Source organism: Coregonus clupeaformis, chromosome 37 (genome assembly GCF_020615455.1).
Source record: "Coregonus clupeaformis isolate EN_2021a chromosome 37, ASM2061545v1, whole genome shotgun sequence".
Taxonomy (NCBI): Eukaryota; Metazoa; Chordata; class Actinopteri; order Salmoniformes; family Salmonidae; genus Coregonus; species Coregonus clupeaformis.
Window position 1 is genome coordinate 24,093,350 of NC_059228.1, and position 25,109 is coordinate 24,118,458.

At 42.5% G+C, this 25,109-nt stretch overlaps 1 protein-coding gene across 3 annotated transcripts in view; it reads right to left on the reverse strand.

Annotated features, from left to right (window-relative positions):
- Positions 1 to 25,109, reverse strand: part of LOC121553336 (VPS10 domain-containing receptor SorCS3) — a 49,205-nt gene that overhangs the window by 10,778 nt on the left and 13,318 nt on the right. For all 3 annotated transcript variants that reach the window (XM_045211587.1, XM_041866371.2, XM_045211588.1), the window contains exons 2-12: positions 19,999 to 20,066; positions 8,338 to 8,431; positions 7,606 to 7,764; positions 7,339 to 7,412; positions 5,578 to 5,642; positions 4,918 to 5,036; positions 2,145 to 2,234; positions 1,697 to 1,876; positions 1,275 to 1,421; positions 379 to 481; positions 23 to 99 (exon numbers count right to left, since the gene is read on the reverse strand). In XM_045211587.1, coding sequence (XP_045067522.1) covers positions 23 to 99; positions 379 to 481; positions 1,275 to 1,421; positions 1,697 to 1,876; positions 2,145 to 2,234; positions 4,918 to 5,036; positions 5,578 to 5,642; positions 7,339 to 7,412; positions 7,606 to 7,764; positions 8,338 to 8,431; positions 19,999 to 20,066 — 1,176 coding nt within the window. The remainder of the gene's footprint in view (positions 1 to 22; positions 100 to 378; positions 482 to 1,274; positions 1,422 to 1,696; positions 1,877 to 2,144; positions 2,235 to 4,917; positions 5,037 to 5,577; positions 5,643 to 7,338; positions 7,413 to 7,605; positions 7,765 to 8,337; positions 8,432 to 19,998; positions 20,067 to 25,109) is intronic.

Below are 25,109 nucleotides of genomic sequence, written 5' to 3' on the forward strand. Positions count from 1 at the left end.
TTGAGGCACAGATCGGTCACACCTGTCTCCAGCTATTGCCAGCATCAGATGTTATAAACATTCCAAGGTTAGTGGAGGACAGCTCTGTACCAATGTTGCCTGAAAACAAAAACAAAAATATGAATTCATATACCAATATATTTGCATAGTAAAGACACATATTTTCTAAGAAAACAAACCTGCATAATGTCATAATTTTTTTTTTATTGAAGGACCTGATCTCATCATAAACACGTTTATTGATCTGTATTCCATTTACAGATTTTTTACATTTCTACCACATATAAAAGTTTGCCTTAACAGCTATACCTACCTTTACTAATTTGTTGGTTGAACACAGAAATAGGCATTATCAACCTATTTCTACTTCTGTCCTACCTGTAGCTACGATGATCCCTGGTGCTGAGTCCATGCTGAAGATGCGTCCAGGCAGGTAAGGGTTCACTGGCATATCCAGGTGCAGATGCAGAGAACAAAATGGCTGCCAAAACAAACACAATGGATTCAATTTAGATATAGGCCTAAACCAAGACACCAAATCAAACATCTTATACTGATCTGACTCATTTATATTTGACTCTGTGTTCAAACTGCGCAAACTAATCTCTATTTAAAAAGGAAGTTTACAAAGACCATTTATGGAACAAATAAACTTTTTTCATCTTTTCCACCAACAGATTGAAACTGCCTGTAGAGGACATTGGAGCTGGCTGTTCCATTTTAAAGCCATGTAATTAAAAAATCCTCAAGATGCAAAGATAAATCTGACAAAATTGTTTCATTTACTGATAAATCTGAATCACTCATCTCTCTGATTCAGGCACTTTTTGAAACATCAATAGAAGCTTTTAAAAACCCAGAGGGGAGGCCATAGTACAACGGGCATTTGAACGACACAGACAAAAACTGTTATATCAATAATTCCTCTCATTCTTATCAAAATGCATAATATATGCATATTATGTTAACTGGCTTTTAATATTCAAAATGATTGTATAATTTAAATGAATATCAAACATATCTTACACAGATCACCACTAACTGCATTAACTGTAATGTAACTTTCATTAGGGTGATGTATCTGCACAGTGATTACTGGAGGCAAATTGAAATAGTTGAGGTTAATGGAGATTTTGACACGCTTTGTGGACTGGCAACTGTCATGAACAACTCTAACTCTTAAATCAATGAGCTTCGGATGGATTGGAACATTTGATGAATGAATTCTTTCAGAAGCAGTATCATCCACCACACCATCCATAACTTCAACTCACCAGGATGCAGTGCAGACTGTTTCCAGCCACATCAGTGTTAGGGGCTTGCAGCAGGGCCCAGGTCTGACCCTTGTTATAGGTGATGAACGTCTTCACTTCATGGTCCACCAATTTGTTGGCTAGAAATATGCCATTTATTCCTTCTACCTAGAATGGCAACAAGCCAAATGGATAAAACAAAAGAGGTATCGCATTGAGAGAGTATCGCAGTGTATGTCATTATTTTAAACAATAACTTAATGGTTATGAAAATTCCTTGCACTGTGCAAAACTACAGTAGAGATTAAATCATACACAGGAAGTGTGCCTTTCAGAGGTACTAAACAAACGGTACTTAACATAGTAATATGGTATACCTAAGAGCACCTTATGGAGGTCCTTCCACAGGGAGAGTGGCTTACATACACATACAGTAGATGTACCTTATACAGGTCAACCAGTAAATTTCCGCCTGGCTCTCTTCTGGTCCGGAGGTTCTCTAGAGACAGAGTGAAGTAGACCCCTGGAGAGTCTGAGATATATAGACTGTAGGTATCATTCTGGTTCCACTCCTGTACAGCAGAAAACACCTGCTTCTCATCTGTACTGATGATGTGCATGTCCTGTTAGAGACGAGAGAGAGATGGTGGAAGGATGAACAGACGGGCAGGTAGGTAGAGACAAATAGACAGACACACAGACAGATGGAGAGAAATATACTGTAGAGCGATAGAGAGAAATAACAAGTGTGCTTCAAGATGAGCAGCTTTCGGTCTCCACAACATGACAGCAGTCTGAGTAAAGGGAGGCTTCAGAAATGAAAATGGTCTCATGTTCCTCAAACTGCTGCTGCATTTATTGCATGGTATATTTGGGTAGTTTGATGCTTACCTTGGGAAGACAGTATTTGGGTAGCTGAATCCGTTTAAATGATTCCCTCATATAGGACACAAAGTAACTCGCCTGCCCTGACTTGGTAACCTGTAGAAGAAAAAAAAGGTATTGCTTCAAGAGCTCTTGTGGGCGAATAAGTGTAACTCTAGCTTGTCAAGTTAATATTTTATTGAGTATGTTAAACTCATCGATGTTTCAGGCATGCTGGCCTTCATTAGAATGAATCCATTTGAAATATCAATGATTTTAACACACTCATTTTTTTACTGCACCTCGACTTAAGGTCGTGGAAGCACTGACTCACCCCACAGAAGCACTCTATTATTTTTCAAACCTACACCATTGGAATGTCACGCCCTGGCTCTGGGGACTCTTAAATGTTGAGCCAGGGTGTGGAGTTTCTATGTCATATTTTCTATGTTGTGTTTTCTAGATCGTGTAGATCTATGTTGGCCAGGGTGGTTCCCAATCAGAGGCAGCTGTAGCTCGTTGTCTCTGATTGGGGACCATACTTAGGCAGCCGTTTGGCACCAGTCTGGGTGGGATCTTGTTCCGTAAAGGTTTGTTTTGTGTAACCTAGGAGTTCACGTATCGTTTGTTTGTTGTTTTTTGTCGTGAGTTAAGTACTAAATAAAATGTAAGCTTATCACGCTGCGCCTTGGTCCGTATCTTCCATAAACGAACGTGACATAGAATGAAACTATATTCTAGAAGTGGAAATCTAGGTACAACTTAAATCCAGTTTTGGTAAATCGAGTTTAGCCACTTCAATACAAGAATTTACAAAAATTATAATGAGGGCATACATTTCAAATCACAATTGTTTTTGTATAATTTAGGGACTTGATGCTACAACACAGTAGGCAATACAAGTTTATACACCAACATCCCAATTAAATACTACTGTATTTACAGTTACTGTACAAATGGTTTTGTCCTTCTCTACATGTCTTAGATGTACCACTACCACCCCTCCATTCTATGGCACACACCACTTGTTTTCTTATTTTATAATCAACTAGAGGGATGGCGATTGTCTCTAAACAGACTACATTAGAGCTCTAATGGAATAATCTATCGAAAACCAATGAGCTACATTTTCGCAGGCCAGATTTCTGAGGATGTTGCACTTGGCTGTTCCTTCTCCCCCAAGAGACATTCTAGAGGTGTTGAAGACTGCTTATTTCGTTGTAGCCCAATCGATAACCTCATTACTCTTTGTCAGGTTAAATCCAACTGCCCGAAGCAATGAAAGTCACAAGAAAGTCATCTGTACCGCCACAGCTCCCTGCACAACCTGGTCTCAGAGCATTTCGTATGATTCTGTACGTAAATCCGAGACACTTAATTTAGTGTGATATGTTACGTTTCGTATGGTATGTATTATTTGTGGATGTCCATCACCCATTCGTATGATATGTTACGAATTACAATTCGTACTATTTGTTACGAATTTGCTAAATGTATGATAATTACAAATTCTATCTAGGTGGCTAACGTTAACTAGATGACTAACGTTAGTTAGGCTAGGTGTTAGGGGTTAGGGGTTAGGGTTAAGTTTAAGAGTTAGGTTAAAAGGTTAAGGTTATGGTTAGGGGAAGGGTTAGCTAACATGCTAAGTACTTGCATAGTATCTAAAATTGAGTAAGTTGTTGAAAAGTTGATCATTAGCTAAAATGTTAAAGTTGCCCGTGATGAGATTTGCATTATACATCCACCATCCACCCCGACCAACCGACCTACTTTTGTTTTTGCCTTAAGTAACCATCTGTCTGATGTAACCATACCCAACGTAACATATCATACTATTTTGAGTGTCCAGATTTAAGTTTACTATGTTATGTCTAGTCTATGAGACCAGGCTGCCCTGCAACAAGCCAGCTGTGTTCAACTGGGCTATTTTCACAAAAATCTATGATGCTGGGGTCAATTCCATCTCAACTCCAATTCGATTCAGGCATTGTATTGGATCATCATTTATGACCCAGACAGTTACTAATTATTTAGAATGAGAATATTTTGTTCATTAATCGCATTTTCAAATAAATCCCTGAATTGACATAGTTGAAACAAATCAACTTACCACCGTAAAATCCTACCATTTATCTACATACTCAAAAAAGGTGATTTTTATAGGCAAGATGCAGCATTCACCATAAACCCCACATTACATATCTGTCTCATTCTAAACCAAAAGAGAACACTTGAAGAGCACTTACTGTATGTCGTTTAAGTCTTAGCAAACCATTTCTACATCATATTATTAAATAATGTTACACAATAGGTGAACCTAAACCCTCATTAGTGCTGCAAAACTGTGTAAATTGAGGAAGAGCAAAGCTGACAGAGAAAGACAGACATCTTCAGCTGTAAATGGAAATCAATGGCAACAGGAGGCAGTAGAAATCAAATCAGTCATAATGACACACAATGCCATTGCCTAATGTGAGCCAATGTCATGTCAACCTGTTTGGCAATAATAACCCCAAACTCCATACAGATTCCTTGCCCAATTATAAGAAAAGCCTTTCAGCAGACGTGTTAAAAACACTTTTACTTTCAGTAGTAACAGAATCCTTCAACATCATAGGCAGCTTGGACAATAGATAATCAAGATGTAAGTGCAGCAGGTGTTTAGAAAGAAAGCCATTTTGTAGACTTCAACGGTACAACACTGATTGGCTGCAACATAAGAACAGAGTTCACAGAAACACAAGCCTTTTGTGAACGTGTAAAATGTACCGGAGAAATAGACAGATACAGTACACACCTGAACAAACACATAGTCGTCCTGAACAACCAGAGAATTTTTGTCTATGTGTCCCGGGAACAGGTATTGTCTGTTTGATTCTGTGCATCGTTGAGCTCTGCACTTAACATACTGAGCACCTAACACAGAAGAGAACTAGATTAGTTGTCAGTAACAATCCTAGAAAACATTGAAGAGAAATCACAAACTAATGGACTTCCATCTATCTTTAGTCGGCACTACTCTTTCCAAACCAATTCTCAATTTTCTGGGGACAAGATAAAAATACCATTCTACTTGCACTGTGAGCATCAATGAAACAAAGTTGATAATTCAATCATTGTCTCTCACATCACACAAGTAATACTATTTTGTCCCACCCAGGAATCTCAGTAAATGGTTTGATTAAATAAAGTCTATAGTGTTAGTGTTTTTGGAGAATCAATGTTCTGATATGGGGCACAAGGGACCGATTAAAGGGAAAAAACATCTATCAATCTATTATATAAAGCTCTATATTTGTCAAGAGACTCGTACTCTGCTTTACAGTGCTTCTGGGGCCTATCCTGCAGCCCAGAATGAGCCTTATCTTTCCAGTGACCTCGCTCTAAATGAGAGGCAAGGGGTCCTTGGGGTCCTGCTACTGTGGGGGAGGGAGGCGCGCTACAGAGCAGCACTCACGTCCTTTGGCGATGTGGGTCTCCATGTGGACCACATCTGCCTCTCTGTCCAGCCCAGTTTGAGCCCTGCAACATAGGAGAGAGAGTTGTTGTAAAAAAAGAGGAGATAGAGGACAAGAGTGGGGGGGGTGAAAGGTGGTGGAAGAGGAGGTCGAGGAGGAGAATGAAAAGGGGGAAGAGGAGGAAGAAGAGGAGGAGGAGGAAGAGGAGGGGGAAGAGGAGGAGGAGGAGGAGGAGGGGGAAGAGTAGGATGAAGAGGAGGGGGAAGACGAGGAGGAGGAGGAGGAGGAGGAGGAGGGGGAAGAGGAGGACAAGTAGGAGAAGGACGAGGAGGAGGAGGAGGGGGAAGAGTAGGAGGAAGAGGAGGGGGAAGAGGAGGGGGAAGAGGAGGAGGAGGATGAGGAGGGGGAAGAGTAGGATGAAGAGGAGGGGGGAAGACGAGGAGGAGGAGGAGGAGGAGGAGGAGGGGGGAAGAGGAGGACAAGTAGGGAGAAGGACGAGGAGGAGGAGGAGGGGGAAGAGTAGGAGGAAGAGGAGGGGGAAGAGGAGGGGGAAGAGGAGGAGGAGGATGAGGAGGAGGAGAAGGAGGAAGAGGAGGAGGAGGATGGGGAAGAGTAGGAGGAAGAGGAGGAGGAGGAAGAGTAGGAGGAAGAGGATGAGGAAGAGGAGGGGGAAGACGAGCGATTTAGAAGCAGGGGGATCGCCTTAAGAGGACAGTGGCAGCCCGTGATGGACAGCCTTATTATGTGTTTCGCTTTACAGCACAGACAACACATCTCCATTTCCTGTACGCCAACTTCCAATTTGCGCCAGCCTCAGCAATTAATCTTGATTTGTGATAGCGTAAACAAAGGGAGACAGAGGCGGGAAAGCCTCCACACTACACAATTACTTAGGTTTGTGGTGCTCTCTCTCTCTCTCTCTCTCTCTCTCTCTCTCTCTCTCTCTCTCTCTCTATTTTTTATATGACATAAAGGCAAGGTAAACTCTATTATATGGTACTATTCTAAAAACATTATATAGATGCAAAAGCATTTAATGCATTCAGTAAATACAAGCAGTTAAACAATTCATATGTGAAACCATACATTTTCCAAGCACATTATATAGTATTGTATGGGGTGCCATTAGTCCCTTCATGCTGTCCTTATTCATCAATTGTTTTGCTGTTCATGTGGGGAGGTTGTCCTCCAAACAATATCCTTTCTTTCTCAGCTTGAACGGCACTTGGGTTTGACACATAACGTGACTGACTGGGATAAACTGCATCACATCAATATGCCTTGTGTCCGTGCACTTGACATTACAGAATGACAATGAGCAAAAACAACATGTCATTCTTGGGCTTTAGAAAGAGGAGTCCATTATTCCTGGCTACGTGATATGGATTACTGTAGGCCAACACTTTATGGTTGGTTGTCATAATCTGTCAAGACCTGTTTTAACAGACACTAGTAAATCCATCTGACAGAGTTGGGTAGGGATCCATACATAACCTCCATTTACTAATTAGAAAAAATACTTTGACCACACACTGAAGTTGGTACCTGTTTTTTTCATCACCAATTCGGGGCTATAAGACAATGGGCTTTACATAATCTTTTTTAAGATAGCTGTAAAATAGTGTTTCCAATTTGCATATGAGATTATATATAAGATACAAGTGCTAATAGTTTCTCTCATTTTTTTTACAATAACGAGATTACAGAAATGAGTGTTTCTAAATGAATATTGACAAAAATGGGCAGGAATGAAATCATACCAGAAGAACCGTCCAGGAGTCACATTCTCACTAACCAACTGCCATTTTCTTCCAAAATCCATTGTGCTGTACACCTGACAAAACATGAATGTGATCAAACATTGTCACATCAAGTCTGTACATTCAACCTTTACAATTATGTAATGCAGAACAAGTGATGAAAGAGAAAAATACAAAACAGAATTGTTCAATACTTTAGCAGTATCTTTCAACTTTGGACTTATTTTCCATTCAACATTGAAATAAAAGTCCTTCTGCTTAGCCTACCTTGTTGTCAGGACTGCTAGCCAGCAGCCAGTTTTCCTGAGTTGGATGAAACAGCAGACCGTCCATGTAGAAGTTAATGGGATACTTCTCAAAGCTGGCACCTTCATCCGAGCTGATGAGTACACTTTGCTCCAGCTCTGGGTCGCTAAGCATCATTATCTAAAGTACAAAAGGGGAGAGATATTAGGGGGATAGAAACAGAGTAAAGATGATTGTGCTCAATGGAGGATATGATTGCATGATGTCATTGTGCAGCATTAGGAATAAACAGCGGTATAAATGCATTTTTGATTAAAGTAAAAGTGACATGATGTACCAACATCCTTAGTCAATAGTAAACCGATCAACAGAACATCACAGCTTGTTGTAAACTATCTTAGTGTTTTTTAGCATGGTAGTTTTAGTGAGGTAGTTAGTCATTGTGGGGTTGTAGTGAGTGTGGGGTAGTTATAGTAGAGTAGTGTGAGTGTGAGTGTGGGGTAGTTAGTAAGGTGAGGTAGCAGAAATCTTTATAAACTGGTGTCTGGGTAGGATTATCGATTGGCACTAGGAACTAACCTGGGTGTTCTGTGTTCTTCAATGTGAATATACCAAGAATGACAATGTTCAAAACCAAGATGGAATGGTTTGAAGCAGAGAGAGAGACTGACACCCAAGCTAAGGAACAGCTGGATAAACATGTAACATTCTGGTTTTCACTGGAGTCCTTCACCATGGAGATGTGATACAAACCTTTCTCTTGTTGGTTGGGCAGACGTAAAGGCAAGCCAAGGTTGACCCAACCTTATTATTCAGTTTTATATAAGTGCTCCCATAGTCCACTGATCTGTGAACAGTAAAGAAGACCATGTAAGGAACACTTTATGAGTTTTTCGCCATTGATGTGGCTGGAGTAAGTCTAAAACTTTCTTTTTAAGTGCAGAGCCTGTGGTTTAGCGGAAACGCACCCGGCTGCTGCTCTTTCCACACATACAGTGCATTCGGAAAGTATTCAGACCCCTTGACTTTTTCCACATTTTGTTACGTTACAGCCTTATTCTAAAATTTATTAAATCGTTTTTTTTCCCTCATCAATATACACACAATACCCCATAATGACAAAGAAGAAGAAAAAGAAAAACAGGTTTTTAGACATAAAAAAAAGAAAACTGAAATAATAAATTTACATAAGTATTCAGACCCTTTACTCAGTACTTTGTTGAAGCACCTTTGGCAGCGATTACAGCCTCGAGTTTTCTTGGGTATGACGCTACAAGCTTTGCACACCTGTATTTGGGGAGTTTCTCCCATTCTTCTCTGCAGATCCTCTCAAGCTCTGTCAGGTTGGATGGGGAACGTCGCCACACAGCTATTTTCCAGTCTCTACAGAGATGTTCGATCAGGTTCAAGTCCGGGCTCTGGCTGGGCCACTCAAGGACATTCAGAGACTTGTCCTGAAGCCACTCCTGCATTGTCTTGGCTGTGTGCTTAGGGTCGTTGTCCTGTTGGAAGGTGAACCTTCACCCCAGTCTGAGGTCCTGGGTTCTCATCAAGGATCTCTCTGTACTTTGCTCCGTTCATCTTTCCCTCGATCCTGACTAGTCTCCCAGTCCCTGTCGCTGAACAACATCCCCACAGCATGATGCTGCCACCACCATGCTTCACCGTAGGGATGGTGCCAGGTTTCCTCCCGATGTGACACTTGGCATTCAGGCCAAAGAGTTCAATCTTGCTTTCATCAGACCAGAGAATCTTGTTTCTCATGGTCTGAGAGTCTTTAGGTGTCTTTTGGCAAACTCCAAGCTGGCAGTCATGTGCCTTTTACTGAGGAGTGGCTTCCGTCTGGCCACTCTACCATAAAGGCCTGATTGGTGGAGTGCTGCAGAGATGGTTGTTCAGAGGATCTCTGGAGCTCTGTCAGAGTGACCATCGGGTTCTTGGTCACCTTCCTGACCAAAGCCCTTTTCCCCCGATTGCTCAGTTTTTCCGGGCGGCCAGGTCTAGGAAGAGTCTTGGTGGTTCCAAACTTCTTCCATTTAAGAATAATGAAGGCCACTGTGTTCTTGGGGACCTTCAATGCTGCAGATATTTTTTGGTACCCTTCCCCAGATCTACGGACAATTTCTTCGACCTCATGGCTTGGTTTTTGCTCTGACATGCACTGTCAACTGTGGGACCTTATACAGACAGGTGTGTGCCATTCCGAATCATGTCCAATCAATTGAATTTACCACAGTGGGACTCCAATCAAGTTGTAGAAACATTTAAAGGATGATCAATTGAAACAGGATGCACCTGAGCTCAATTTATAGTCTCATAGCAAAGTGTCTGCATTTTTGTTTTTGTTTTTATAAATGTGCAAACATTTCAAAAAATCTGTTTTTGCTTTGTCAATCTATTTTAGAATAAGGTAACAAAATGTGGAAAAAGTCAACGGGTCTGAATACTTTCCGAATGCACTGTACTTCCCCCATCGGAGACCAGAGTTAAATCCCTGCGTTTTCCCTTCTGACTGTCTCTCCAATTTACCTGTCTCCCCCACTGTTTCATTACTGTCTAAATCAGGGATGGGCAACTTTGATGGGGGCTACAAAAAAGCGGGTCTGCGTACCCACATCCATACCCACACATACAGCCAGAGCCAGCCCTAGCCCCCATTTTAGCTGCCACCTTCTTGACAGCAGAGAGAAAAACGTTTTTGAGTTGATTTCCTGCAATTTTACACATTTTGCCATGGGGCATAGTGAAAATGTTGCAGTTTTAAAGAAAGTTTGCTGCAATTCTACACATTTTGTCATGTGGAGGAGAGAAGATTTTTCTATTTTATAACACATTTCATGCAATTCTACTCATTTTGCCATGGTTTCTATCCACAGTTTTTATGCAAATAGAGTCATACCATATGAAATAAAATCACAACAGCTGTTACATTACATTCTTTCATATAATGAAGTACCTTTCAGAATTCAGTTAAACTCTGTTGTACTTCAACTTGGTGAATGAGTTGTATTTTGTCTGGTCATTTATTTATTTGAATGAGTGTAAGATTGACCTAAATCCCTGAAGCGCTTCATGAGATAACATATTTAAGCTTCTATGTCCACACAGTAGGCTATGCTGAATTGCCCTCCAGAAACAAACAAATGAAAGACATTAAAAGACATTTGCTTCTCTGAACGTTCTCTGTCCCTTATCTACAACTTCCAGTGTTGTTCCATGACAAGGGTAAATATGTCTCCCTCCCTCTCCATTCTACATGGTTCTATTACCACTCACCAAACACACAACCCACTCGACTCTCTCAGTTCTACCTGAGAGCCTCCAAATGTAATTTCATTGCATAATTGGATAGAAACCCAGAGTCTGCTAATGCTGCTTTTGCATTAAGCTGGATCATTCCATTGGCTGTTGAGATTATTTGCAAAGGTTTCCTCCTCAACTCTTTTGTATTTGTGTCTTAGAGCTCCTCATTGCGGTTGACAAATCTCCTCAACTGTAGCTGGAAAGACGGCATCGTAAATGAAGTTATTACAATGGGACGTTCCTTTACTAAGGGAGGAGATGCTTGTTAAGATACCTTTCGTGAGGCACCAATTGATCTTCCCATTGACATCCAGAGTGCCCCAGGGCTATATCCATAAATTTTTTATCGTATTATTACAGATTTAATTTACTTTTTCTTTTCATAACATTCAAATGCTTTCCTTTTTTAATATCATACTAAGAGCCTTGCCACATCCCCTGAGGAGCAGTCTAATTTACTGGCGGTGCTATTGTTAACCAGACACCTTGATGATGGAAGACCTGTACACAATATGGGCCTTCAAAACATGTCAAGTCGGGTGTAAATCTTAGCAGCACCTCTAGTGAAACAGAAATTAATTTGAGTCTCTCTGCTTGGTGAACTGATGGTCTTTTTGTCAGGTGTATTTCAAAATTAAATGAGTTTCCAGTGGGCTTAGGAAAAGGTGAGAGGAAAAAATACAAGAGACCGTATCAGCCTCCATATAATCCTTAATGAATTCCATTCTTATTTATGACGTGACAGCATACAGTAACTCACCATATGATATAGGGTGAATGGATTGGTAGGCCTACAGTTATTGCATGTACTGTGTCTATTGCTCCTGCAACAAATGGTTAGCGGCATTATTCAATCAAAACCAACAGGGAATTTCCTGGATGAGGAAAATCAACATAGACCCAATAGCAAGGTAGTTAAGATAAGGCAGGTAGCCTAGTGGTTAGAGAGGTGAGTTGACAACCAGAGGGCTGCCGATTTGAATCCCGGATATGGGAAAAATCTTGCGGGAAGTGAGCTGGCAACCGGAGGCAGCCCCCCGCACCTCTCCAAAACCTGTACAGTGCATTCGGAAAGTATTCAGACCCCTTGACTTTTTCCGCATTTTGTTACATTACAGCCTCATTCTAAAATGGATTAAATACTATTTTTTCTTCATCAATCCACACACAGTACCCCATAATGAAAAAGCAAAAACAGGTTTTTAGATTTTTTTGCAAATGTATAATTATTTTTTCTTTAGATACCTTATTTAAGTAAGGCATCAGGATGGGTCAGGGGAAGCAGGTAGCTGACTAGTGGGGACTATTCAGCAGCATGATGATCTGGGGGTAGAAGCTATTGGCTAGTCTGTTTGTTTTAGCCATGATGCTCCTGTACCACTTGCGTCTGAGTGAGTGATGGAAGCGGGGAGAACAGACATGGCTCGGGAGGTCCCTGATGATCTTCTTGGTCTTCCTGCAACACCTGATGTTGTAGGTGTCCTGTAGTGCAGGCAGTGTGCACCCAATGGTGCGTTCGGCAGAGCGTACCACCCTCTGTAGTGCCTTACGGTGGTGGAGTTGCCGTACCAGGCTGTGATGCAGCCCGACAGTATGCTCTCGATTGGTGCTCCTGTAAATAACTGTGAGAGCTCTCAGGGACAGGCCACATTTCTTCAGCCTCCTGAGGTTGAAGCATCGCTGTCGTGCCTTCTTCACCATTGTGTCCGTGTGGATTGACCATTTCAGCTCCTTGGAGATGTGTATGCAGAGGAACTTGATGTTTTTGATCGTCTCCACGCCGGCCCCGTTGATGAGGATGGGGGAGTGCCCAGCCTGGTTCCTCCTGAAGTCCACAAACAGCTCCTTTGTTTTGCTGATGTTGAGAGAGAGGTTGTTTACGTGGCACCACACCGTCAGAGTGCCTACCTCCTCCCTGTAGACCGCCTCGTTGTTGTTAGTAATCAGGCCTACTACTGTCGTCAGTCAACTTGATGATGGAGTTGGAACTGTGTGAGGCCACGCAGTCGTGGGTATACAGGGGAGTACAGGAACAGAGGACGCACGCTTGTGGGGCCCCGTGTTGAGGATCAGTGTGGATGAGGTAATGTTGCCTACCTTCACCACCTGGGGGCGGCCCGTCACAATGTCCAGGACCCAGTTGCATAGGGAGGAGTTCAGTACCAGGGCCGTGAGCTTTGTGGTGAGCTTAGAGGGCACTATGGTATTGAAGGCCGAGCTGTAGTCGAGGAACAGCATCCTTACATATGCGTTCCTCTTGTCCAGGTGGGTGTGGGTAGTGTGCAGTGCAATGGGACAGTAGGCAAATTGGAGAAGATCGAGTGTGTCAGGGAGGAAGGAGTTGATATGGTCTTTGACTAGTCTCTCGAAGCATTTCATGATGACGGAAGTGAATGCTAATGGTTGGTAGTCATTCAGATCAGTTACTTTCCCTTTTTTGGGCAAGGGTATGTAAGTGGACATCTTGAAGCAGGTGCGGATAACGGCCTTAGCTAGAGAGCGATTGAAAATGTCAGAAAACACAACAGCTAGCTGGTCTGCACATGCTCTGAGGGCGCGGTTAGGTATGCCGTCTGGGCCGGCAGCCTTGCAAGGGTTAACACATTTGAATGACTTACATATGTCCTCACTGGAAACCGTAACCATGTAGCCCTCGTTGTCCTCAGGGGCTCTCCTCGGCAGCTAAGAGATTTTTTTGCTCGAAGCGTGAGAAAAATGTGTTTAGCTCGTCCGGTAGGGCGGCGTTGGTGTCTGCGACGTGCCTGGCTTTCTTTTTGTAATCAAATCAAATCACATTTTATTTGTCACATGCGCCGAATACAACAGGTGTAGACCTTACAGTGAAATGCTTACTTACATGCCCTTAACTAACAATGCAGTTTTCAGAAAGAATACCCTAAAAAAATAAAGAAATTAAAGTAACAAATAATTAAAGAGCCAATAGTCAAATAACAATAGCGAGGCTATATACAGGGGGTACCAGCACAGAGTCAATGTGCGGGTGTACCGGTTAGTCGAGGTAATTGAGGTAATATGTACATGTAGGTAGAGTTATTAAAGTGAATATGCATAGATAATAAACAGAGAATAGCAACAGCGTAAAGGGTCGGGGATGGGGGGCAATGCAAATAGTTTGGGTAGCCATTTGATTAGATGTTCAGGAGTCTTATGGATTGGGGGTAGAAGCTGTTTAGAAGCCTCTTGGACCTAGACTTGGTGCTCTGGTACCGCTCGCCTTACGGTAGCAGAGAGAACAGTCTATGACTAGGTAGGCTGGAGTCTTTGACAATTTTTTGGGCCTTTTTTGGGACACCGCCTGGTATAGAGGTCCTGGATGGCAGGAAGCTTGGCCCCAGTGATGTACTGGGCCGTACGCACTACCCTCTGTAGTGCCTTGCGGTCGGAGGCCGAGCAGTTGCCATACCAGGCAGTGATGCAACCAGTCAGGATGCTCTCGATGGTGCAGCTGTAGAACCTTTTGAGGATCTGAGGGCCCATGTCAAATCTTTTCAGCCTCCTAAGGGGGAAGAGGCGTTGTCGTGCCCTCTTCATGACTGTCTTGGTGTGCTTGGACCATGTTAGTTTGTTGGTGATGTGGACACCAAGGAACTTGAAGCCTTCAACCTGCTGTGTGGTGCTCGGTCCTCTTATTTTTCCTGTAGTCCACATCTCCTTTGTCTTGATCACGTTGAGGGAGAGGTTGTTTTCCTGGCACCACACGGCCAGGTCTCTGACCTTCTCCCTATAGGCTGTCTCGTCGTTGTCGGTGATCAGACCTACCACTTTTGTGTCATCGGCAAACTTAATGATGGTGTTGGAGTCATGTCTGGCCATGCAGTCATGAGTGAACAGGGAGTACAGGAGGGGACTGAGCAAGCACCCCTGAGGGGCCCCCGTGTTGAGGATCAGCGTGGCAGATGTGTTGTTACCTACCCTTACCACCAGGATCCAGTTGCAGAGGGAGGTGTTTAGTCCCAGGGTCCTAAGCTTGGTGATGAGCTTTGAGGGCACTATGGTGTTGAACACTGAGCTGTAGTCAATGAATAGCATTCTCACATAGGTGTTCTTTTTGTCCAGGTGTGAAAAGGCAATGTGGAGTGCGATAGAGATTGCATCTTCTGTGGATCTGTTGGGGCGGTATGCAAATTAGAGTGGGTCTAGGGTTTCTGGGATAATGGTGTTGATGTGAGCCATGACCAGCCTTTCAAAGCACTTCATGGCTACAGACGTGAGTGCTACAGGTCGGTAGTCATTTATGTAGGTTGCCTTAGTGTTCTTGGGCACAGCGACTATGGTGGTCTGCTTGAAACATATTGGTATTACAGACTCAGTCAGGGACACGTTGAAAATGTCAGTGAAGACACTTGCCAGTTGGTCAGCACATGCTCGGAGTACACGTCCTGGTAATCCGTCTGGCCCTGCGGCCTTGTGAATGTTGACCTGTTTAAAGGTCTTACTCACATCGGCTATGGAGAGCGTGATCACACAGTCGTCCGGAACAGCTGATGCTCTCATGCATGTTTCAGTGTTACTTGCCTAGAACACTGAAGTAGGCCTAGTAGGCTCGTGTCACTGGGCAGCTCACGGCTGTGCTTCTCTTTGTAGTCTGTAATAGTTTGCAAGCCCTGCCTCATCATACGAGCGTCAGAGCCAGTGTAGTACGATTCAATCTTAGTCCTGTATTGACGCTTTGCCTGTTTGATAGTTCGTCGGAGGACATAGCGAGATTTCTTATAAGCTTCCGGGTTAGAGTCCTGCTCCTTGAAAGCGGCAGCTCCACCCTTTAGCTCAGTGCAGATGTTGCCTGTAATCCATGGCTTCTGGTTATGGTATGTACATACGGTCATTGTGGGGACGACGTCATCGATGCACTTATTGATGAAGCCAGTGACTGATGTGGTGTACTCCTCAATGACATCGGAAGAATCCCGGAACATATTCCAGCCAGTGCTAGCAAAACAGTCCTGTAGCTTAGCATCTGCTGCATCTGACCACTTTTTTATTCACAGAGTCACTGGTGCTTCCTGCTTTAGTTTTTTCTTGTAAGCAGGAATCAGGAGGATATAATCATGGTCAGATTTGCCAAATGGAGGGCGAGGGAGAGCTTTGTTCGCGTCTCTGTGTATGGAGTAAAGGTGGTCTAGAGTTTTTTTCCCTTTGGTTGCACATTTAACATGCTGGTAGAAATTAGGTAAAATAGATTTGTTTCCCTGCATTAAAGTCCCCGGCCACTAGGAGCGCCGCCTCTGGATGAGCGTTTTCCTGTTTGCTTATGGCCGCATACAGCTCATTGAGTGTGGTCTTAGTGCCAGCGTCGGTTTGTGGTGGTAAATAGACAGCTACGAAGAATATAGATGAAAACTCTCGTTGTAGATAGTGTGGTCTACAGCTTATCATGAGATGCTCTACCTCAGGCGGGGATAACCTTGAGACTTACTTAGATATCGTGCACTTCCAATCAGTGATTGTTAGAAACCAGTGGCGGCTCCTGAAAAAATTCTCAGGGGGGGCAATTTTTCTGATGATTTAGGTGACCTACACACATTTTAAAAAAGATATGTCCAGCAACAACATGGGCAGCATATAAGTCAATACCAGAAGCATTTATTGACTGATCTCAAAAGTGTTGGCTTACCAGGGTTGGTGGAGCCCTCAGTTTCATCTTTGCCTCGCAAAGCTAACTCAAACACTCCGCAAAACTTCACACACTGGATTAGCCGGCTGAGGATGTGGCGGTTCTTGCTAATGTCGTAGTAAATATATTTGTTATAGTGAATATGGAATATGATATGTTGAGTAAAATGTTGTGCTAAGATCTATTTAGGTCAGGAGCTGGTTATAAGTTCTGTTCCTATCCAATAACAATGGACAAAAGGGTCCTATCTTGTCAGCCTTGTCAGTTTCAGTTCTCCAGTAAACTTGTGATTATCAACACTAACCTCATCGTTGTGGCGGCGGACAGCTAGCCTGTATCCCTCATCCAGTTGAGTGGGAATGTTCACTCTCACCAAAGCAGACAATCTCAAACAGCTATCCATGTGGGTCTTTGACAGCTCATGTTTCTTAATCTTTCCTGAAAGATGGTGCATGTCCGTTACACACCAGTCGCTGTCCAAGCGGTGCTGTCTGCCGTGCCGCCTTCAGGGTGAAAGAGTAAGCAGGGGGTAGCAGAAGACTGCATTAGCTACATCGCAGCCTGCTAGCCAGGTTTTTCGTTCGTACCAATTTTTGGAAAATCCTCGGGTGTAGGACTTCCCCCTTTAGTAGAAACCTGTTGAATTATTAAATTTGGTCTGGGAGGTCCTAATTGTTTCGTTGCCAATTTATCTTCATTTGTTCGCCGACAAAAAGGAACTTCTTTCAAAGACACAATCGAGTTGCACTGAAGCCTAGCCATTTTGATAGTAGTAGTGAATTGATTGATCGAGGCTACCCGCTCTTTTCTTAGTTACGTTCATGGTTATGTTACGTATGACGAAAGCGCGTAAGTGCAAGCCCTCAGAAACCCATAGAGATTGTATTGAAAGCTCTGATATTTGAAAAAAATAGATTTTACATGGGAGTCTATGACAGACTTCTGGGCGATTTTCAACCTGACTGAAATCGCCCCAAAAGGGGGGCATTTGAAGCACGACTTTAGCCTGATTGGACATTTAGTGGCACTGTGGCAGATCAGACGTCTAGATTACAACACTGATAACTACTGTTGCCGTGATATAATTGATTAGAAAAAAAATCCCTTCCTTTTCCCGTTTGGCAGTGCGTCGCCCATATCGCCCTATTGAACACACCGCCCCTGTTAGAAACCCCTGCCACATACGCCTCGTATCCGACCAGCTGAGTTGCTCCTCCACTTTGACCCTATACTCGTTTCTTGCCATCTTGATCGATCTGCGTAGGTCGTATTTGTACTATTTAACCATACAATTGTCCACGTTCACCTTGCAGTGTTCATAAGCAGCATATCTCTCCTTCAGTTTCCCGACAAGGCTACCATCAATCCACAGGTTTGATTCGGATACATTTTGAAAGACACCATCGGTAGCACATCATCTATGCATTTTTTAATGAATCCAGTGACTGAGTTGGCGAAGTCATTGATGTTATCCCCAGAGGCGACCCGGAACATATTCCAGTCCACGTAATCAAGCAGTCTTGGAGCATGGATTCTGATTGGTCAGACCAGCGTTGTACAGACCTGACTTCCGAAACTTCCCTCTTGCGTCTTTGTTTGTAGGCGGGGCGGAGCAAAATGGAGTCATGGTCAGATTTGCCAAAAGGAGGATGTGAGATAGCCTTATACATTTTTAGTCATTTAGCAGACGCTCTTATCCAGAGCGACTTACAGTTAGTGAGTGCATACATTTTTTCATACTGGTCCCCCGTGGGAATCGAACCCACATCCCTGGCATTGCAAGCACCATGCTCTACCAACTGAGCAACACGGGATTTATACCCATGTCAAAAAGGCATGTAGCAGTGAGCCACCATATAATCTCTACAAGTTGGACAGTAACAGCACGGTTCTCAAATTACTTATGTTTCAGTCCCCCCCAATAATGAACGCTGCCTCCGGGTATGCGGTCTCCAGTTTGTTCAGGGTCCATTGAAGATCTTTGAGAGCATTTTTGTTGTCGGCTTGTGGCGGGATGTACACATCCATGGCAATAATCCCTGAGAACTCTCTTGGAAGGTAAAAAGTGCGACATTTGATGACCAAGTATTCCAAGTCAGGAGAGCAGATGCTCTCAAGTTCCTGCACGCTTCCCCCATCACACCACTTGCTATTGGTAATAAAGCAGAGCCCTCCGCCTTTGTTCTTGCCAGAGAGCCCTCTTCCTATCCGCTCGATGAACTGTAAAACCCACTGGTTGTATATAATCCATTTGGATGTTGGAGGAAAGCCAGGTCTGAGAATAACAGAGTATGTTGAAGAATCTGATGTCCCTCTGGAAGGAGATCCTCGCTCTGAGTTCGTCAAGTTTATTTACTAATGATTGGCGAGTAGTATGCTCGGTAAAGGAGGATGGGTCGCCCAGTGTCGTAGGACTCCCAGGCAACCCAGCGCCTCACCGAAGAAGCATTGTTCCGCCGTCTCCGGGAATTTGGGAAGGTCGGGTGGATGGTGAGTACTGAGCTGTGTGCTAGTCGTTTGAACAGACAGCTCTGTACTTTCAACATGTCAACACCTCTCACAAAGACAAGTAGTGATGCGTCAATCTCTCCTCTACTTTGAGCCAGGAGAGATTGGCATGCATGTCATTGATGTTAGCTCTCCGTGTACATTTAAGGGCCAGCTGTGCTGCTCTGTTCTGGGCCAACTGTCATTTACCTATGTCCCTCTTTGTGTCACTTAACCATATGACTAGTAGTCCAGGTGTGACAAAACTAGGGCCTGTAGGACTTGTTTTGTTGATAGCAATATCAAGAAAGAAGGGCAGCACTTTATTACGGACAGACCTCTACCCATCTTAGCTACAGTTGCATCAATATGTTTTGACCATGACAGTTTACAATCTATTATTACACCAAGCAGTTTGTGGCCTTATCACATGTAAAATATATGAAATAATACATTGAAATGAGATGATTTGTAAATGAAAAATAGAATGCCAAAGTTGTAAAACATTATCCTAAATATAAACAATCAACTTAGTGAATAACATTGGTGTTTATGAGGGTTTTAGCATAAAATATCCTTTATTTATTTTTTTACACACTTTCATTCATTTTTTGTAAATGTTTCATCTCCAAACTGGTGGCAGGTCGAAAAAAGTAAATAGTTGGAAGAGATGCAGTTAATTGAAAATAATGCCATTGATGATTACATGCTTTTTTCATTAATTACGCTACTTTCTCTTGAACCATATGTTCTATCCACTAGAAAAGTATTGACAATGTGGACACAGATATATATAAAAAAAGTAATACTATATATGAATACATTAAAAAAAGTTATTCAACCATAAATTACCAAATTTACCATAGATTACCTGTTAATTACCAAAATTACAGAAGATTCTGGTAACTTTGCAACCCTAATTGTGTTAGAACAGAGCCCTACAGTAGGTTCAGCACATATGAATGTACAACATGTTCATGAAGTCTTACCTCCACAGAGAACTCTCAGTGAAAGCACCCAAGTTAAAGTCATACTGCTTCGTCAAGGTCAGGATCACCTAAAAATAACAAAAAGCACTTTAATGATATGCAATTGCAAGCACATCTACTGTACATCTGCATATATGCAATTGCAAGCACATCTACTATACATCTGCAATCAAGTTCACTTACAACATGTATTACCTGTGTCTAACAGCATGGAATATACACTATGATTGCTACATTACCATAACATATAATCTTTGTAAGACAGCACAATGACAAATGATCCACAGGTTGTCTAGATCTGCCAGTCTGTTGGATGCAATGATCTGAACAGCCATGCAAGCTGTCAAGTGTTGTGTCAGTACCTCAGCGGATTCAGAAAATTGTTCAGTGAACAACAAAATGAAGTACAGCCAGTCCGCCCTCCTTTCTCTCTCTCATTCGCTCAATCTCTAACTCCCCTCTCTATCTCCTTCTCTCTCTCTCTCTCCTTCAAATAGATAAAACCAGATAATAAAATGTAATAGCGCAGATTGCAACATAAAAATGTAAACAGTCAGTATTCAACCAATAATGTGTTGACTTAGGTTTGTTAGTACTATAAGCATTCAATTGCTGTAGTACTAGTTATGGTTGCACTCCACAAGTGCATTATTTTTGCTCTTATACTGTTTTGTCTTCAAGGTGGATGGGCACACAAAATGTTTGTGGGAAAGGAAATATGGGCCATAAATGTCTACACATTCACAGAGGGCAGTGTGAAATGGTGTTCAAATGCATTATTGTCACTCCAATGGCATTATAAACTTCCTTTGGGAATGCTTAGAATGAGAGATGATAGAGGGGTCAGACAGGAGAGAGGAGAGGGAATATACAACGGCAACTACTAAAATCATTTTAAAAAGCGTGTTTTCTACTCGAAATTAGGTGGTTGAATTATAATTATATTGTTTTTAGTCCTTCACAGTATCTGAAATGATGTTTTCTTGAAAGAAGAATTCATTCTGGACATTTTACAAAAATTCATGCCTTCATTGTCTCTTGCCTATGACTTACAGGTCCGTCACACTTGAATTGCAGTTCCACAGTTGAGCAATTTACTAAAAACTAATTCTATGAACATTTGATTTAATGCTGAATAAAATTCTTAATTTACCAGAGACTGAGTTTCCATTTTTTATTGAAGGAGAAATGTACAGATTATTTAATGACTTTCTGAGCATTTAAGTAGCTATACTGTATGTGGGTGGCAGGTAGCTTAGTGGGTAAGAGCGTTGTGCCAGTAACCGAGAGGTCGCTGGTTCTAATCCCCGAGCCGACTAGGTGAAAAATCTGTTGACGTGCCCTTAAGCAAGGCACTTAACCTTAATTGCTCCTGTAAGTCGCTCTGGATAAGAGCGTCTGCTAAAAAATGTAAATGTGTTTGTGGGAAAGGGAGCCACACCGAGGAATTGCATTTGATATGACTTCACCAAAGGACATCATTGGTTATTCTAAGGCCCCCCCTTCTGTAAAAAGCCATGGTGGTTGTATTTTTCCATTCAGAAAAGCAAGGATGTGGCAACATGTTCTGATAAAGATATATTTTTGGTTACTACATGATTCAACATGTGTTATTTCATAGTTTTGATGTCTTCACTATTATTCTACAATGTAGAAAATACTACAAATAAAGAAAAACCCTTGAATGAGTAGGTGTTCTAAAACTTTTGACCGGTAGTGTATATATATATACATTTTTGGACATATATTTAACCCCGGTACCGGGTTACCTTCAGACGAGTCCCATGACACTTGTGGGGGATGTACACTCTTTGCTCTGAGACTCGAAATTGAGGTCAGGTGCATCCTGTTTCCATTGATCATCCTTGAAATGTTTCTACAACTTGATTGGAGTCCACCTGTGGTAAATTCAATTGATTGGACATGATTTGGAAAGGCACATACCTGTTTATATAAGGTCCTACAGTTGACAGTGCATGTCAGAGCAAAAAACAAGCCATGAGGACAAAGGAATTGTCCGTAGAGCTCCGAGATAGGATTATGTCGAGGCACAGATCTGGGGAAGGGTACCAAAACATTTATGCAGCATTGAAGGTCCCCAAGAACACAGTGGCCTCCATCATTCTTAAATGGAAGAAGTTTGGAACCACCAAGACTCTTCCTAGAGCTGGCCGCCCACCCAAACTGAGCAATCGGGGGAGAAGGGCCTTGGTCAGGGAGGTGACCAAGAACCCGATGGTCACTCTGACAGAGCTCTAGAGTTCCTCTGTGGAGATGGGAGAACCTTCCAGAATGACATCCATCTCTGCAGCACTCCACCAATCAGGCCTTTATGGTTGAGTGGCCAGACGGAAGCCACTCCTCAGTAAAAGGCACTTGACCGCTTGGAGTTTGCCAAAAGACACCTAAAGGACTCTCAGACCATGAGAAACAGACCATGAGAAACAAGATTCTCTGGTCTGATTAAACCAAGATTGAACTCTTTGGCCTGAATGCCAAGCGTCATGTCTGGAGGAAACCTGGCACCACCCCTAGGGTGGAGCATGGTGGTGGCAGCATCATGCTGTGGGGGTGTTTTTCAGCAGCAGGAACTGGGAGACTAGTCAGGATCGAGGGAAAGATGAACGGAGCAAAGTACAGAGAGGTCCTTGATGAAAACCTGCTCCAGAGCACTCAGGACCTCAGACTAGGGCGAAGGTTCACCTTCCAACAGGACAACAACCCTAAGCACACAGCCAAGACAACGCAGGAGTGGCTTCTGGACAAGTCTCTGAATGTCCTTGAGTGGCCCAGCCAGAGCCCGGAATTGAACCCGATGGCACATCTCTTTAGAGACCTGAAAATAGCTGTGCAGCGACGCTCCCCATCCAACCTGACAGAGCTTGAGAGTATCTACAGAGAAGAATGGGAGAACCTCCCAAAATACAGGTGTGCCAAGCTTGTATCGTCATACCCAAGAAGACTGTAATTGCTGCCAAAGGTGCTTCTACTAAGTACTGAGTAAAGGGTCTGAATACTGATATAAATGTAATATTTCCCCCCCAAAAAATTCAAAAATTTCTAAAAACCTTTTTTTGCTTTGTCATTATGGGTTATTGTGTGTAGATGAGGGGGGAAAACGATTTAATCAATTTTAGAATAAGGATGTAACCTTGTGGAAATGTGGAAAAAAAAAAAATGTGGAAAAAGTCAAAGGGGTCTGAATACTTCTGAAGGCAGGTAGCCTAGTGGTTAGAGCTTCGGGCCAGTAACTGAAGGTCGCAGGTTCGAATACCCATTCTGACAAGGTGAAAAATCTGTCGATGTGTGCTTTGGGAAAAATCTGTCGATGTGTGCTTTGGGCACTGTAATACTATGGCTGACCCTGTAAAACAACACATTTCACTGCACCTATCCGGTGTGTGACAATACATATTCTTTCTTTTTTTTTTTTTTACAGTGGTGTCCGGAATGATTGGGTCCCTTGATAAAGCTGAGCAATAAAATACTTTAAAATAAATAATACCAATACTGAGCTATATTATATCCTCAAAATATATTTAATAATATTATGTTATACTAATACAATTGCTCAGAGAAATTGATTTTGTTTAACAAGTAATACTCCAGCACCCTCACCTTGCGAGAATAATGACATTGAGCCTTTTTCTAAAATGTTTTATGAGATTGGAGAATACATTGGGATGGATCTTAGACCATTCCTCCATACAGAACCTTTGCAGATCCTTGATATCCTTCGTCTGCGCTTATGGACTGCCCTCTTCAATTCAAACTACTGGTTTGAGAGAGAGAGAGAGAGAGAGAGAGAGAGAGAGAGAGAGAGAGAGAGAGAGAGAGAGAGAGAGAGAGAGAGAGAGAGAGAGAGAGAGAGAGAGAGAGAGAGAGAGAGAGAGAGAGAGAGAGAGAGAGAGAGAGAGAGAGAGAGAGAGAGAGAGAGAGAGAGAGAGAGAGAGAAAGAGAGAGAGAGGGAAAGAGAGTGAAGGGGGGGATAGAGAGAGGGAGATATAGAGTGAAGGGGGGGATAGAGAGTGAATGGGGGATAGATAGAGAGGGGGAGAGATAGAGAGAGTAGAAGATAAATATCAAGAGAGGAGCAACAATGTACCGTAGCATCATGAATAAAAAATGGGGACTGAAAGAGAGGTCGAAAGCTCAATTACAGTGAGTTTAAACACATTAACCTTATGGGACCATAGAACGAGTCATTAAACCAAAAAAGCCACACAAGAGTTAGAGAACAATGCCATGCCTCCAGCCCGACTCCAAAATGCTAAAAACCCAATTGACCCACAATTTACCCATCAAACGACGGCTCTGCTAGGCATGGACTATCTCCATTCCAGGTTAATTAACCAATCAAGGAGAAGATAACCATTTGCATAACTAAATGTGCCATGTCTGCAAGGACCAACACCAGAGTCAGAATCAATTTGGAATATAGATTTAGTTAAATGGCTCTGATGTTCGAACTAATTGCCTCTTTGAAAAACACGAGGAGGAAAAAAGGTTCCAAAAGGGTTCTTCGGCTGTCCCCATAGGATAACCCTTTTTGTTTCTAGATTGAACCCTATTGGGTTCCATGTAGAACTATCTGTGGAAAGGGTAGTACATGAACCCAAAAGGGTTCTACCTGGAACCAATAGTGTTCTACCTAGAACCAAAAAGGCTTATTCAAAGAGTTCTCCTATGGGGACAACCGAAGAACCCTTTTAGGTTCTAGATAGCAAATAAAATTATAGGAGTGTAGTATTCGTTTCTTCATGTTTTGCTGGTTATGATGGGTTAGATGCAAGGGAGCCTGATACTTAGTATGATAAATTAAATCTGTCTGTAATAAGCTATCAAATGCCAACTAAACCTCTTTCTGGAGGGAATATAATGAAGTCATATCATATCACACCAAAAAGCATTGGTTGTCCTTCATTTTCACAGCTTAGGTGATACCAGAGGCATGTGTGGTGACAATTGCATTGTGACATAATTGTCATACGTTTCATGATTTCACCCACCATTAGCCTAATGAAGAACAAATCATACAATTCCATGTGAGAAGATCTGTTGATTTGTGTGTAATTGACCCTAACACAAGTGTCAGGCCAAGATTTGGGTTC